Genomic DNA, 15,000 nt, shown 5'->3' with positions numbered 1-15,000 from the left:
AGAGAGAGAGAGAGAGAGAGAGAGAGAGAGACAGAGACAGAGACAGAGAGAGAGAGCCACATGGGGACACACATGCACACACTTCCCAGCAATGATGTACTTGGCTTGCCGGTCAGTGCCGTAACCTTTGACCTATGCGTCCTTACCTTCGGCCACACCCCAGGGGTACTGCCTCCCCCTCACTCGCTTCCCTTCCACCTCGATAATGGTGTTGCTACCGACAACCGCCAGAGGCAGGCGCTCCTAGAGAGAGGAGAGGAGACAGCTGGTGTAAAAAGCAGGCACACGGACACGGACACACTCACACACACACACACACGCACACACACAGACAGGCACAGGCACAGGCACACACCTGACAAATCATACATAGAGGCTGTGCTAAGGAAATGTGGTGGGTGTGTGTGTGTGTGTGTGTGTGTGTGTGTGTGTGTGTGTGTGTGTGTGTGTGTTTATGTGTGTGTTTGCAAGGGTCACATCCTTTTTGCAAGTGCATCTATATTTGTCAATGTTAGTCCTATTTCCAGTCTATGGTTGATTAATGCTTACAACTGCACATATTTGTACGCATGTGTAAGAGGGAGAGTCTATTTGAGGGAAAGATTCTATTTGGTTGACCAAGTGTGTCCTTGGGTGTGTGCTCTCTACCAAGCAGCACGCGATGTTAAAACTGATCGGTCTGAAGCTCAATCTCACCTTGATCTTCTTCACCAGCTTCATCTCCTCCTCATCCTCAGTCTCTGGAAACTCGTAAATCTTAATCTTATGCTCCTGGATCTCTCGCATGATCTGTAGAGGGAGAGAGGGAGGGAGGGAGGGAGGGAGAGAGAGAGAGAGAGAGATAGAGCACAGAGAGAGGGAGAGAGGGAGGGAGGGAGGGAGGGAGAGAGAGAGAGAGAGAGAGCACAGAGAGAGGGAGGGAGAGAGAGAGAGAAAGAGAGAGAGAGAGAGATGCCAATGATCAGTGGCAGAAAAAAGGTCTTGTTTGTTTTGCTTGTGTGCTTCCATCTCTGTGAGTGTGCATTTGTTTGTTTGTGTGTGTGTGTGTGTGTGTGTGTGTGTGTCCACTATGGTTTGGCAGTGAAGCGGTTGCAGCGCTAGCATAAGGCTGAACTCTGTTCAACTTTCAAAGTGTCAGTTTAGGTGAACCATTTGTGTTACTTAGGAACGAGACAGAACTTATTATGGTCTGAGCGTTGGGTCACACTTGCGTTGCCACTTTGTTATTTCTAGTGTGATCTCCGCCTAAAGGAGATGGACAAGAGATACGCTGTCCAACACTCCTGTCTGCACTAGTTGTCTCTAAAGGTCAACAGATCTCTGTGTGTGTGTGTGTGTGTGTGTGTGTGTAAGAAATATTCACTGTATAGCTAAATGCACGTTCTTTGTTGTGCTGAATATGGCGTAATAAGGCTGGCACGCGCACACACACACACACACACACACACACACACACAGCTCAGCATGGAGGTCAGTCAATACTCTGAGCGGAAACTCTGAGTGGAAACCAAAACAGACATGCACATGGGGGGACACATGCGCACACACACACACACACACACACACACACACACACACACACACTCTCTGATTGGCATGAAATTAGCTGTCTGCTCACATCTACTACAATCACTCGGAGCCACAACCCTCAACTCAACATGCCAAACACACACACACACACCTACCTGTTTCTTAAACTCTTGGCACTCCTCTGGTGTGAGTGTGTCCGCTTTGGCGATGAGGGGGATGATGTTGACTTTCTCGTGTAACCGCTTCATGAACTCAATATCCAGGGGCTTCAGCCTGCAGAGCAGAGGGCAGCACCATTAGTCTCTTACACACACACACACACACACGCCATTATATTCTCCCTCTCTCCACCATGAGACATACATGTTAGACCAGGGGTCCCCAACCTTTTATGTACCATGGACCATGGACATGGGGGTCCATGTTCCATATGTGTTGTGCATGCATTACTTGAAAAGAACTAGCTCCAGTTATGTATGAACAGTCAAGGTAACGATCTCTTAAACATGTGAAAAACGTTAACTTGAAGAAGTGAAAATTGAACAACTTGAAGCTACATCTATAAGTGTGAACATGCTTAACAAAATATGGGGAACAAACATGGGGAAAAATGCATTACTTAATATAATCAGGGGAGCCCTGTGCTTTCCTGCAACAAGAAGGTTCCATCTGGGGTGGGGGTTCCATCTGGGGTGACACCCTCAGTGTTTTGAAATGTCCAGTCGATGGGGCGCACTTGGTCTTAGTTGCAGTCATTGCCGAAAAAACCCGCCGCATAGATAATGCGTGGGGAAATGGTAGCAACGCTTTCAGCGCTTTTACGGCTATCTCGGGATATTCTGCTTTGTTTTGATCCAAAACCCGCCAGAGAGGTTTTCCTTATACACACTCTTAAGACCACCGGCCATTTGCAATTTCGATCAACTGCTCTTCCTCCTGGGCGCTGACAAGTTAGGACTATTCGGGATATTGACAATGGGTTGGGCGGACCCACTCATTGGTTTGCCGTGGATCTTTGAGGATGGGAAGTAACGCCAAACTCATTTGAAAGCTGCAAGGTGATCGGGCCCTGCCTCAGTCATCCTTAAAAAAACCCCACTACTGTTTGGAACATATCAAATACACCCCAGACCACTCGTCATTCCCACAAATCAAGCTTGGCTTTTAAATGCAGCGACTTTATCTGCCAGTTTAAAGACAGTCGTCATTCTCCCCTGGAGTGACAGGTTGAGGTCATTAAGCAACCCAAATATGTCACACAGGTAAATAGTTTTGACACCCAGTCCTCATAACTAAAATGTGCAGCTAACGGTGACTTTTTTTTCCTGTAAGAAATCTCTGCAGCGGCTCTCGCAACTCAAACACTCTGGCCAGTGACCTGCTAAAGATACTTGTTTTTGTTGCTCATTCTAGCAGTTTAGCTAACTTCGTGTGACACTACCTTTCGCTAAGAAGGTGAAGTGAGCTGACCTGAGGCTGCGCAGCTGAAGGCAATATGTAAAAGTGTTGAAGGCAGGACAGACAGACGAAGAAAATAGACCTTGCAAAATGCAAACATGCGTGCAATCAAACAACTGCATATAGGCCTATGCCATGTAAAACGTGACATTATTGCGTAATTAAATTTAATTTAGTTTGCATGCATTTTTTTAAACTCATGTCGTAGGCTACGGCCCGGTTAGGAATGTCCCGCGGCCCGGTGGTTGGGGACCGCTGTGTTAGACAACATACCGTTAGAGTCAGACACACACACACAGGTCCACCGTCTCTCTCTCTCTCACACACACACACACATCTATTTCATATTTATCACTTTATTTTCATCATTTGCAAACTGTCTTCTCTGTAGAATTACCAAACAGACTATAGGAGGGAAAACACAGCAGTGTGTGTGTGTGTATATGTGTATGGCTTTTCCTGACATATACTTACGCAAAGTGAGAGAGACACACTAATTGCTGCTTTCCAGTAGGTTACTGTGTTTATGTGTCTGTGTATGTGTGTGTATCAATGTGTCTATGCCTGTGTGCGTGTCTGTGTGTGTGTGTGTGTGTAAATGCATCTATGCCTGAATGCCTGTGCTTCTCCCTCTCTTTAGCTCACACACATACTGCAGTAGAATGCAGTGGTTGGTGTGTTTGTGTGAGCTAGCACTGCAACATGTAAACAAAGCCTAGAGCAGGAGCAGCGCTTACTAGGTATGATGTATGTGTGCATGCACACTCACACACACGCACGCACGCGCTCACTCTGTGTGTGTGAGTGTTTATGCTAAGTATCATCTGTGACTAAGGCTGTAGCCCAGTGTTGTCTGTAGACTTAGATGGAGGAGATGGTTATGTGAAGTGTGTGTGTGTGTGTGTGTGTGTGTGTGTGTGTGTGTGTGTGTGTGGCTGCTAGTCGTTTGTTTGGCTTGGTCGCTGGTGTTGGCTGCTGCCCATGTTGTGGTTCTGTATGTGGATAGGGTGGTGTGGCAGTGGTGATGTGTGTGTGTGTGTGTGTGTGTGTGTGTGTGTGTGTATGGCAGAGTGGAGGTGCAGCCTGGGTGAAGGGTTGGGTTGGTTGGCTAAGTGAAGGCTAAAGGGTTGGTTAGGTGATTATTATAAGTGACTGTTAGAGGGTTGGTTGACTGGTTGGGTGGGTGGGTGCATGGTCTGTCAGTCTTGGCTGGGTTTGGTGCCAGGGCAGATGTTGGCATGACTGGGGGCATACGGCGCCCTTCCTCTCCTCTGTGAGAGGCAGCGGGCACCGAGTGGGTGCAGTGAGCCTGCGGGCCAATGCCCAGTCCAGAGCTACCACCAGCGTGGTCAAACAGCCCTTTGTCTGCATCACACACAGAGAGAGCGCCCTGTTCTTGGCCTGGTGTGTGTGTGTGTGTGTGTGTGTGTGTGTGTGTGTGTGTGTGTGTGTGTGTGTGTGTGTGCGCGTGCATATGTGTATGTGTGTGTGTGTGTACAGAAGCTGTACAGATGGTGCTTCTGGGGTCAGCTGTGCTTTGCACGCGCATACACACACACACACACACACACACACACTCCACAATGCAACCCACTGAGGACACAGAGAGTAGCTTTTGAGACAGAAAGGAAGATTACACAAATATATATCTTCTTCTTTTTTCCTTCCCTAGCTTCTAGCTGTCTTCTCCCTGATCTGTTTGACTCAATAAGAACGGTGTGTGTGTGTGTGTGTGTGTGTGTGTGTGTGTGTGTGTGTATATACGTCTGCATAAGTGTGGGGGAGTGATGATGGTTGATGTTAACCGTCTGAATTCCTTGGTTCCCAGTAATGGGGGGATGCTAATGACTTCTGCTTTATATATAATAATGAGGAATGTCCGCGAGCTGCAGCTGAAAACTCTCATGGGTGTGTGTGTGTGTGTGTGTGTGTGTGTGGGAGCAAGTATGTGCGAGGCAGCATGTGTGTGTAAGTATGGTGTGTGTGGGTGTATTTGTGTGTGTGTGTGTGAGAGAGTGGCCACATGGGAGCGGATGGGTCAGTCGAGTCCACAGAAGGAATATCTCATAACTAACACAGAGTGGCTCAAACTGCTGACAGGCAAGATAAGTGTGATAGATCTCAAACACACACACACACACACACACACACACACACACACACACACACGGGCTCTGGAGACACCGAGGAATGCAGCTGGGGAGATGAGTGGACAGGCCAGGAGGCTGCAGTACTCACCCGTGACCAGAGGGGGCGATGAAGTACAGGCAGCAGTGCACTCTGCTGTCAGGCATCTGTCGCCGGTTCACACGAGACTCCGAGTTCAGGTAGTCCTCAAACTTACTGTCGATGTGGTCAATCACAGGCTGCCAACTAACACACACACACACACACACACAAGATTTTGAGTGTGGCAGCAAACAAAGACAAAAACCATAATGTACGCAACTGCATGCAGACTTCAAAAACAAATTAAGCACGTACATAGACATGCAACTATCTAGGATACAAACACATAGACAGACAGACAGACAGACAGACAGACAGACACACACACACACACACACACAGTCGTACCAGTTGCTGTTGTCTACTGCATCTCCGAAGCCAGGGGTGTCCACTATAGTGAGGAGCAGCTGGACCCCTCCCTCCTTGATCAGCACCTTTGACTGTTCCACCTGGACACACAGAGGGAGAGAGATGTGGTGAGATGTAGTGAGGGAGAGAGATGTGGTGAGTGGAGACAACAACAACATCAACAAATGGTGAGTTAAGTTTTACACTGGCGCTCTAATCTTGTACCATGAGTGCCAAACTGAGAACTAAGTCATCTTGCTGCCACAACACACACTTAACGGACCCAGTGAGACATAGGCCTTAAAGCGGAGTAAGCACTAGTCATCTGTTAGCTGTTAATACAAAGCAACTTTCACAATGACAATGATATGGAGAGAGGCCCATTCTAGCTGAGAGAGAGAGAGAGAGATGTACACAAGGAGAGAAATGAGAGAAAGAGAGGGATAGAGAGAAAGAGCAAAGACGTGTGTGTGTGTGTGTGTGTGTGTGTGTGTGTGTGAAGGAGTGGAATCATCCGGTGAGTATGCATGAGACTGCATGAGGCCCAGCACTCGTGATGAGTGGACTCATTCAATCAGCCGGTCAATATCACAGCCTCAAGGGAGACGCGCTGCAACTGACCAACTGAGTGTGTGTGTGTGTGCGTGAGTGCGTCCGTAATCAATTTGGTGTAGACAAAATCTGATTATTTTTGCAAGAAAGTTTTGCAAGTCCTTCCACAAAAAAGGTTTCTCTTGCTCATCACAGTATTTATGAGACTATATGTTCTGAAACAACTCAGGATCTCTCTTTCAAACACTTACAGACAAAAAGCATAACAGAGCTCCAACCTCCACACCACATGATACAGTTCATCCTGCAGAATAGGTGCACTGGTGTGGAGTGCATGTTTATGCATAAACTCTGTCTGTCTGTGTGTGTGTGTGTGTGTGTGTGTGTGTGTGTGTGTGTGTGTGTGTGTGTGTATGTGTGTGTGTGTGCGTAACACATAGATGCCGTCATCACTTGTGTTTGGCTTTTCCACAATGCCTGCGGCCACAGCCAATCCACCTCAGTCCAAACCCATCCCAACACAGGGACCAACATCAAATACATCCAGCTCACCCAAACCCACACCAAAAACCAAACTAAACCAGACCAAAATCAACCCAAACAGACCTAAACCACACCAAAACCAGCTCAGAATCACGCCAAAAGAACACAGGGGCTGGGTCCAAAAAGAACAAAAACACACACACAGGAAAGGAAGGTCGAGCCCATCTGGCGTGAACGCGGTCCAGCATTGGACACCGTAGCTGTCTATAGGCCCAGAATCAGAACCACACAGAACCAGACTGACTCCAAACCCACATCACACACGACCAAGGACGAGACGCACACACACTGAGAACCAGAACCATGTGAGTCCAGTCCAAACCAGACTCCATCAACCAGGTCTTTTATAGGCCCGTAAATGCTCCAAATACCAAGACCACCCAACCCAGCAGCAGCACCAGAGCCCACAACCAGAAAACATCAGAAGGTCTCATTTAGACCCAATACTGGCCTATAAAGCAAAAACTAGGCCCGGTCCAATAACACACCCAATAACTAGCTCTAAAAACACCAAAAAAAGCCAGGTTCAGATTCAGCTTCAGCCCAACCCTACACTATTGGAACCCAAATGTGTTCGCAGATGCAAGAAGGGCATCATGGGCCCAAAATAGACCGGTCCACTGCACTGCACTTCCCTGCCTCACCCCTCCCCAGCCCTGAGATGGCATGGGCCAAACCCTGAGCTGAGATTCTAATGTCTGTGTTTACACGGGTGGTCATGGCAACCAGGCATGTGACCGGGGCTCAGGGCTGAAGCTCCGCCCAGTTCAACTGCCACTCAGTCAATCAGACGATGGCAGCAGTCCAGACAGATGCACGTGCGTGCGTGTGTAAAAAAAAAAGGAGATGAGAGATCCTGCTGTGCTTTGCTCAAGGGCAGGATGTGATAAAAAAAAAAAAGTGTGTGTGTGTGTGTGTGTTTCAAGAAACCCATTAGAACAAGAGGGAGAGGGAAGGTGAGGATGGGTCCTGAGGGGATTTGGACAGAGTGTTTTGGAAACTCTACAAACATCACTGTCTCTCTCTCTCTCTCTCTCTCTCTGTGTGTGTGTGTGTGTGTGTGTGTGTGTGTGTGTGTGTGTGTGTGTGTGCTCATAAACTACAGGCACTTGGAGTGATGGCAAACCACAAGACAGAGAGGAGGGGGACAGAGTGGGAGGAGGAGGGAGAGAGGGGGTGATGGAATGTAAGGAAGAGAGGGAGAGAGAAGAGAAAGAAGAAGAAAGAGATGGACAAGAGACAAATGTGGAAAAGTATGGAATGTGAAAGGGAGGAAGAGGAGAGAGAGGGAAATACAGGGAAAGGGGGAAAGAGGGAAGAAAGAGAGGAAGAAAGGGATAGTAAAGAGAGCAACAGACAGACAGGAACCCCTCATCAGTCAGCGTGAGGAGGCTGGAATTTGAGCTCAGCACCACTGGAGGCTCATGTTTTACAGGCGGGCGTGACCAGACACACACACACACACACACACACACACACACACACACACCTAGCACAGGGGGATTCCACTAGCATCAGCCCCCCAGTAGCCCTCCTCACCCCATCAGCCCACTGCATCCAAACTTAACTACACAACAAAACTCTCTCTTATGATGGAGATTTTTGTTTTACACAACTTGTGTGCTCTCCCAGTAAGTATGGGAGCTTGTCTTCATTTTCTATTCATTCAAACTGAGATATAATTTGGCTGAATTGATGGAAATATTGGTTCCTGACTGCTGAATTTACTGCATTCAGTGAGGAAGTGTTTTTCGTCTTCTACTACTCCCCCACTGCACTGCGAACACAGCCTTTCCTCCCTAGGAAGCCAGGTTTGCCTGTGTTTTCTGATTTCTAAGGCCAGGGAGTGTTCACTTAATCTATAGGATGTTAGTAATTTTATCTGTTTGTACCCTTTAATTTCTTTTAAATACGATGCAAATTCATGATTTTTTGGAAACATTTGTTGGATTGTTCCATTTTGTTTAGCCAATATTCATAGTACTCATCTTGTGTAGTTTTCTCAATGAGTTTTAGTTTTACCTGTGTAATGTTCATATTTCGCTGTTAGGTATTGAAAAGGATCACTCTCTGATTTTTTTCTTTGTAGAGGGGCACTATAAAGACATGCATTGGTGTTGCCAAAAGTAAATTATTATAAAATTTGGATGCCCTTTTCTATATATCAGTTAAAAGAGAAAATCGTCCAAGTTCAGCCCTGCAAGCAAGATTTGATGCATGTCTGTGTACTCCTAGGATGTTTTTGCAGAATTCAAGATGAAATATATCATTTGGGCTTTTGTCCCATGCATTGTAATTTAATTGCTACTTGGTGGCCCGAATTTCACTCCCATACAAAATAATGTGCTTGATGACGGAGTTAAAAAATTTCAGGCGCAATCTGACTGGAGGGTTGAACTGGTATAGTGATTTTTTAATGTATTGTGTAGTAGGCTTTACATGCCTTATCGGTTAAGTCTTTTAGTGCCATCAAAATGGCCTGATGATGAAATTGTCAGGCCCAAGTAATTATAGTTTGTCACCTGACCTGACAGAGCTTACCCCCCCCCCCCCACTAGCCCCGCCCCCAAGGGTGAAGTCGTTCTTGCTCCCTTTAGAACGTGCTTTTTTCTGAAATATTATGTCCATCATATTTGACCCTCTCTCTGTCTCTCCTCCAAGACAACCTTGCCCTGCATTCCAAACAATATATATAGGACTCCCTTCAACAGTGGAGTTCAAAGGTCAAGACTGTACACTCTAAGGTCACCAGGCAACTCAAATCAGCACGGCACACGCAGACAAACGTTTCCAGGAAGTCCAGGAGTGATGTCATAACAGAATTCTTTAATGAGTTTATGTCTACCAACATGCTAAAGAATTACGCATGAGAGAGAGAGAGAGAGAGAGGAGGGGTAACAAATGAGAGCTGCCAGACATGGCAGGAAGATGAAATATGGAGGGAATGTACAAGAGACAATGTACAAGAGGTGGAAGAGGAAGAGAGAGAGAGAGAGAGAGAGAGAGAGAGAGAGAGAGAATGTCTGTGTGCATGGGTCTGTGTAAGACTGAGGCATCTGGGGTATGTGCCTCAAGTCTCAAATGCTGACTAGACACAAACTGAGCTCATCTTGATATCAAGCCCCTGTTTGTGTGTGTGTGTGTGTGTGTGTGTGTGTGTGTGTGTGTGTGTGTGTGTGTTCCTTGCTCTCTGAAACAACAGGAATGTCACCACTACAGTCAGACATAACTTGCATGTGACCGTGGTGACCTCATCGGGAACGGCACACTACAAAGCGCTGAGGAATCTGATTGGCTGAGGAGCCTCACAAACAAAACAGCAGCTGCGCGCTATTGGCCGCTGAGCAGTGCAATGACACAAGTCCAAGTTGGACGATGTTGTGGCCACCTGTCTCTGCATAGGACACCACCACCCTCCACACACACTCCATCTCCTCCCTCTACTCCTCTCTCTTTCCAGTTCCATCCTTTGCCTTAAATCCATGGCTCCTTCATTCTATCTCTTTCCCCTCTTCCTCAACATCTCATCATCCCTCCATTTCCATTCCATCCCCTGTTCCCTCAATCCTTTCTCCATTTTTTTTTATCACTCTCTCCTTCCACCTCCATCCATCTTGGTCCCTCCTCTCTACCCCCGTAACCGCTGGAGGTTGAGCGCATTCCAGGGTTCTGTGTGACTGGCAGGAGGAGAGGCCAAGGGGATGATTTGGAAATCTAATTAGTTTGTGGTCTCTGGAAAGAGGACAACCAGAAGAAGAAGACAGGCAGAAAGATAAACACAGACAGACAGACAAGTCTTTTTCTTTTCTATCTCCCCCCCTTTACTCTAAACAATGAATGAATGAATTGGATGAATTAAGAGCCCTTACTGCAAAGCTGATCAGGGTTCCACTCGCAAACAACCAGAGTCCTTCACAAGTGCTCCTATCTGGACACACAGATACACTCACACACACACCCAAACCCACTCTGTGTGTGTTCATGAATGATTACGGTGTCATACACAGATCGGAAGTTTAGTGTGACACGAACAAGAGTTCAAATATGATGCTCTTCTCTGTCCTGGACAATATCTCGAAAGAAAGAAGAGTTTTTTCACACACATCCTGTACCTTCCTCGCTCTGACACACACACACACACACGGTTCAGTGATTTGATTTATGGTCCTTAGAGAGGCCTAGAGACGTGTAATGTGGATAATGAGCAGGTAAAGCAGTTACTCAGGGATGAACAAGGGGCCATGGAGCACACACACACACACACAAATGCATGCATACCACTGCACAGTGCACACACATGGACACATATACACACACACACACACACACACACACACACACACACACACACATACCACTGCACACACGGACACCTCCTGGATGAAAGAGGTACTGCTGAGATGTTATAGTGTTAGGGCCCCTTTAAACAGGAGGTTCAGGGAATAGATTTAACACACACACACTAGGGCTGGGATAAACAATTATTTTTAAAGCTGATTAATCTAGCTGATTATTTTTTTTCGATGCATCGATTAATCTAAACGATTCATTTTTTTTCAGTCCGATTGATTTCGATTCAATTATCTCCCATTAATTCACTAATAGCAACTTATACATGTTTATTTACATATCTGAATGAAAAACATGAATTCTTTTAACATTGCAATATATGTTTATTGCTCTTAAGATTCCAAAATAAAAGACTGAAGTGCAAGTAACTACAAGTGCAAAGTAATGTATTCTTATTCAGAGGTAGCATTCAATAAAGTTCAGTAGGCTAGTGTATGTCTAATTGAGTTTTTAAGACGTTCGTGTGGAAATCATGTGTGGATGCAATTCATAACGTAGTTCAAATCACAGTTCGTACTTCTCCTTTGGACAAGCACTTTTAGTCTTGGAAAACACTTTTCCATTTCCATCGGGATTTTGCAAACAGAGTCAATAAAATGAGCCCTGCATGATAATACAAGCAGCTGCAAGTAAGCATGCTAAACTTGACATCCAAACAGTATTCTAACGTTAGCTTTGAGATAGGGCTACTGCTTGATTGCATACTGTAACTTAACTTCGTTTAGTCTCCTCAATGTACTATGTTGTGATAAGACCTTAGCAGAGTTTACTTTAACTTTAATGCAGCGGTTTTGAACAAATTTGCGCAGCATGGTCACGATGCTAAGCGGATTTAATAGCAATGTAGCCCACTGTGTTCTATGCAGTGCTTCTATGTGAATATTTTGTTAAAGGAACCATATGTAAGATTGTGGCCAAAACTGGTACTGCAATCACTTTCAAAATACTGTTGAGCGGTGTATCCCCTCCCCCTCCCCCCTGACTCGAGGTTGCCAACCCGGATGCCGAAACACTACTGACTTTATGATTAGTAGATAGGTGGAGGGTGGCGCATCAGGCCAAAACACAACATGACATGACAAAACACAACATCAACATCAGTTGAAGGCTGCAACTTCACTTTTTAAATGACAATATCCTGGCCGTACTACTATTGTCAGTGATATAAGTATTTGAAATGAACATGATTTTTTAATGTCTAGTGACATATCAGGGCCATTTTATGATTAATTGAAATACATTTCTTACATAGATTACTTTAAATGCACATGCAGAGGAGGAGCAGCGGGCTCGTTATGAGAGAGAGCGGGCGGGGCGAGGAAAGGCAGTGTGAGTAAAACGTGCAGCTCAATGAAATTATTTTATCTTATCTTTAATTTAAATAGCAGGCCGACAACATAGAACATCTATGTGTGGTGGCCGGTTTTGATTTCGTGGTGCCCAGCCACAGATTAGTCAACGTATGGAAAACACTGAAGGTGTAAAATTAAAAATATTTAGCAGCACACGTTATGCTTGACGAATCGACGCTCATATTTTGCGTCGACGCATTGTCCCAGCCCTAACACACACACACATCCAGGATGAAAAGGACTTTGATTGCCATTTAGTGTAAGGGGCCAATTTCACTGCACTGGAGAGGAGGGAGAATATCTATATCTATATCTCTCTCTCTCTCTCGTTATTTAGAGGAAAGACACACACACACTCATGTCCTTTAGGTGAAGCAGTGCTGAGCCCAACACATGATCCCTTTCCAGATAACTTGAGATCTTGTGCAAGCAGAAATTCTCAACACTGGTCTATTCAAATGCTTCAAACACAGACATACATACACACAAAGACCAAAGGCCATAGAAACACACATATATGGGAACACACACACACACACACACAGAAACACCCTCCATTCAAATGCTGCCCACACACACACACACACACACACAGAGCCTGGAACAGAGTCTAGGCACCCTACTGTTGTAATGGAGGATGTTAATGAGAGGAGGATGTTCCTGTGTGAGAGAGAGTGAGAGAGAGTGTGAGTGAGAGAGAGAGTGAGAGAGAGAGAGGAGTGTGAGAGAAAAGGGTTAGATACTGGCTGCTGTTGAGGCTCTAAAATAAATTCCAGCCAACATACTTATTTCAGACTGGGCTTTAGGTGTATTTGTGCTTCCAACCACACAGTGGGTAGTGTCTGAAACATGAGCAAGAGGACAATTACTGACCACGGCTGGTGTGTGTGTGTGTGTGTGTGTGTGTGTTTGCATGTGTAGGCATGTTAGACACACACAAACACACAAACTGGCATTAAAGCAAAACTATGTGGAGGAACCAGAAAAGTGATGGGAGCCTGAGAGCATGTCTGGGAGTGTGTGTGTGTGTGTGTGTGTGTGTGTGTGTGTGTGGCAGTGCATTGATAAAGCCAGCGCAACACCACACACAGCTGGTTGCCATAGCGACCATTCACACCTATGATGTCACTACATTTCTAAAAGGTGACAGCAGTGGCTTCTTAATACCTCCTACACACATGGAACACAGACACTGTACACACACACACACTCCCAAGATCTACTCAAACACACATATTCTGGATGAGAAAAGTCATGCTAGTTTGGGACACACACACACATAGAGGTATTAAAAAACACACACACACTCCAAGATCTACTCAAACACACTTATCCTGGATGAGAAAAGTCATGCTAGTTTGGGACACACACACACAAATAGAGGTATTAAAACACACACACACTCCAAGATCTACTCAAACACACATATCCTGAATGAGGGAAGCCATACTAGTTTGGGACACACCCACACACTAATAGAGGTATTAAAAACACACACACACACACACGACAGGGTGGTGGGTTAGACAGGGTTTTTGTTTGTGATCAGATGGGATGGGGTGTGTCTAGGGACCACTGAGGTAACACCATCCAAGCACAGAGAGTGAGACTAGCAGCCTACTTGGAAATCCTAACGTGTGTGTGTGTGTGTGTGTGTGTGTGTGTGTGTGTGTGTGTGTGTGTGTGTGTGTGTGTGTGTGTGTGTGTGTGTGTGTGTGTGTGCGCGCCTCTTTACGGGAATGTTCCTCCAATTGAACGAACAAACAAAAAAACAAACAGGAGTTCTCTTTACTGATGCAGCTGCAGGAACTACACACACGAGAGCGAGTGTGTGTGTGTGTGTGTGTGTGTGTGTGTGTGTGGGCATAAGCACATGCACACACACACACCCTCCCATAGGCCTTCGGGCGAAATGACATAATGATGATGATGATGATGATTACAGATTCCCTGCAATCTCCACTCTTACCAAAGTTAACAACATCTGCCATTTTATTTTGCACAGACACACATTCCCTCACACAACTCATAGGCAATACCACACACACACACACACACACACACACACACACACACAGAAAAGAAAACAACACAATCCCACAGACTATTCTGGTCATGATTCACCACATAAAACTAGACATCTACTTAATCAGTGTGTAAGAGTGTGTGTGTGTGTGTGTAAGAGTGTGTGTGTGTGTAAGAGTGTGTGTGTGTGTTGTACTGAGGGGGAAGCATCAGTCTCCAAAGAGAAGGAAGGCAGGACCTCCACCCTGAACATCAGATAGCTGATACAAGGGCGTATGTGTGTGTGTGTGTGTGTGTGTGTGTGTGTACTGTACACTTGCTTTATCTACTGATTGACCCTCTCAGGAATCTGGGTTGTTTGGATTACACCGTCAGCGTACACACAAACAGCAAACAACCCAGAGGAAGAGTTGCCTCTCTCCACACTAGCTGTGTGTGTGTGTGTGTGTGTGTGTGTCATATTCCACACTCAGAGAGAATTTGTCTTTGTCTACTGTATGTGTGAAGTTCATATTTGTTCATACGTGTGTGTGTGTGTGCATGTGTGTGTGTGTGTATATGAGAGAGAGAGAGGAAAGAAAGAAAGAAAGAAAGAAAGAAAGACAGAAAGAAT

At 45.7% G+C, this 15,000-nt stretch overlaps 1 protein-coding gene across 6 annotated transcripts in view; it reads right to left on the bottom strand.

Annotated features, from left to right (window-relative positions):
- Window positions 1–15,000, bottom strand: part of LOC125285039 (septin-7-like) — a 46,056-nt gene that overhangs the window by 6,648 nt on the left and 24,408 nt on the right. For all 6 annotated transcript variants that reach the window (XM_048229233.1, XM_048229234.1, XM_048229235.1 and 3 more), the window contains exons 5-9: window positions 5,566–5,666; window positions 5,227–5,361; window positions 1,686–1,803; window positions 697–789; window positions 147–243 (exon numbers count right to left, since the gene is read on the bottom strand). In XM_048229233.1, the coding sequence (XP_048085190.1) occupies window positions 147–243; window positions 697–789; window positions 1,686–1,803; window positions 5,227–5,361; window positions 5,566–5,666 (544 nt within the window). The remainder of the gene's footprint in view (window positions 1–146; window positions 244–696; window positions 790–1,685; window positions 1,804–5,226; window positions 5,362–5,565; window positions 5,667–15,000) is intronic.

The sequence above is a fragment of the Alosa alosa genome, chromosome 20 (assembly GCF_017589495.1).
Source record: "Alosa alosa isolate M-15738 ecotype Scorff River chromosome 20, AALO_Geno_1.1, whole genome shotgun sequence".
Taxonomy (NCBI): domain Eukaryota; kingdom Metazoa; phylum Chordata; class Actinopteri; order Clupeiformes; family Clupeidae; genus Alosa; species Alosa alosa.
Note: the sequence above shows the minus strand (reverse complement) of the source record. Positions and strands in the feature narration are given on the sequence as shown.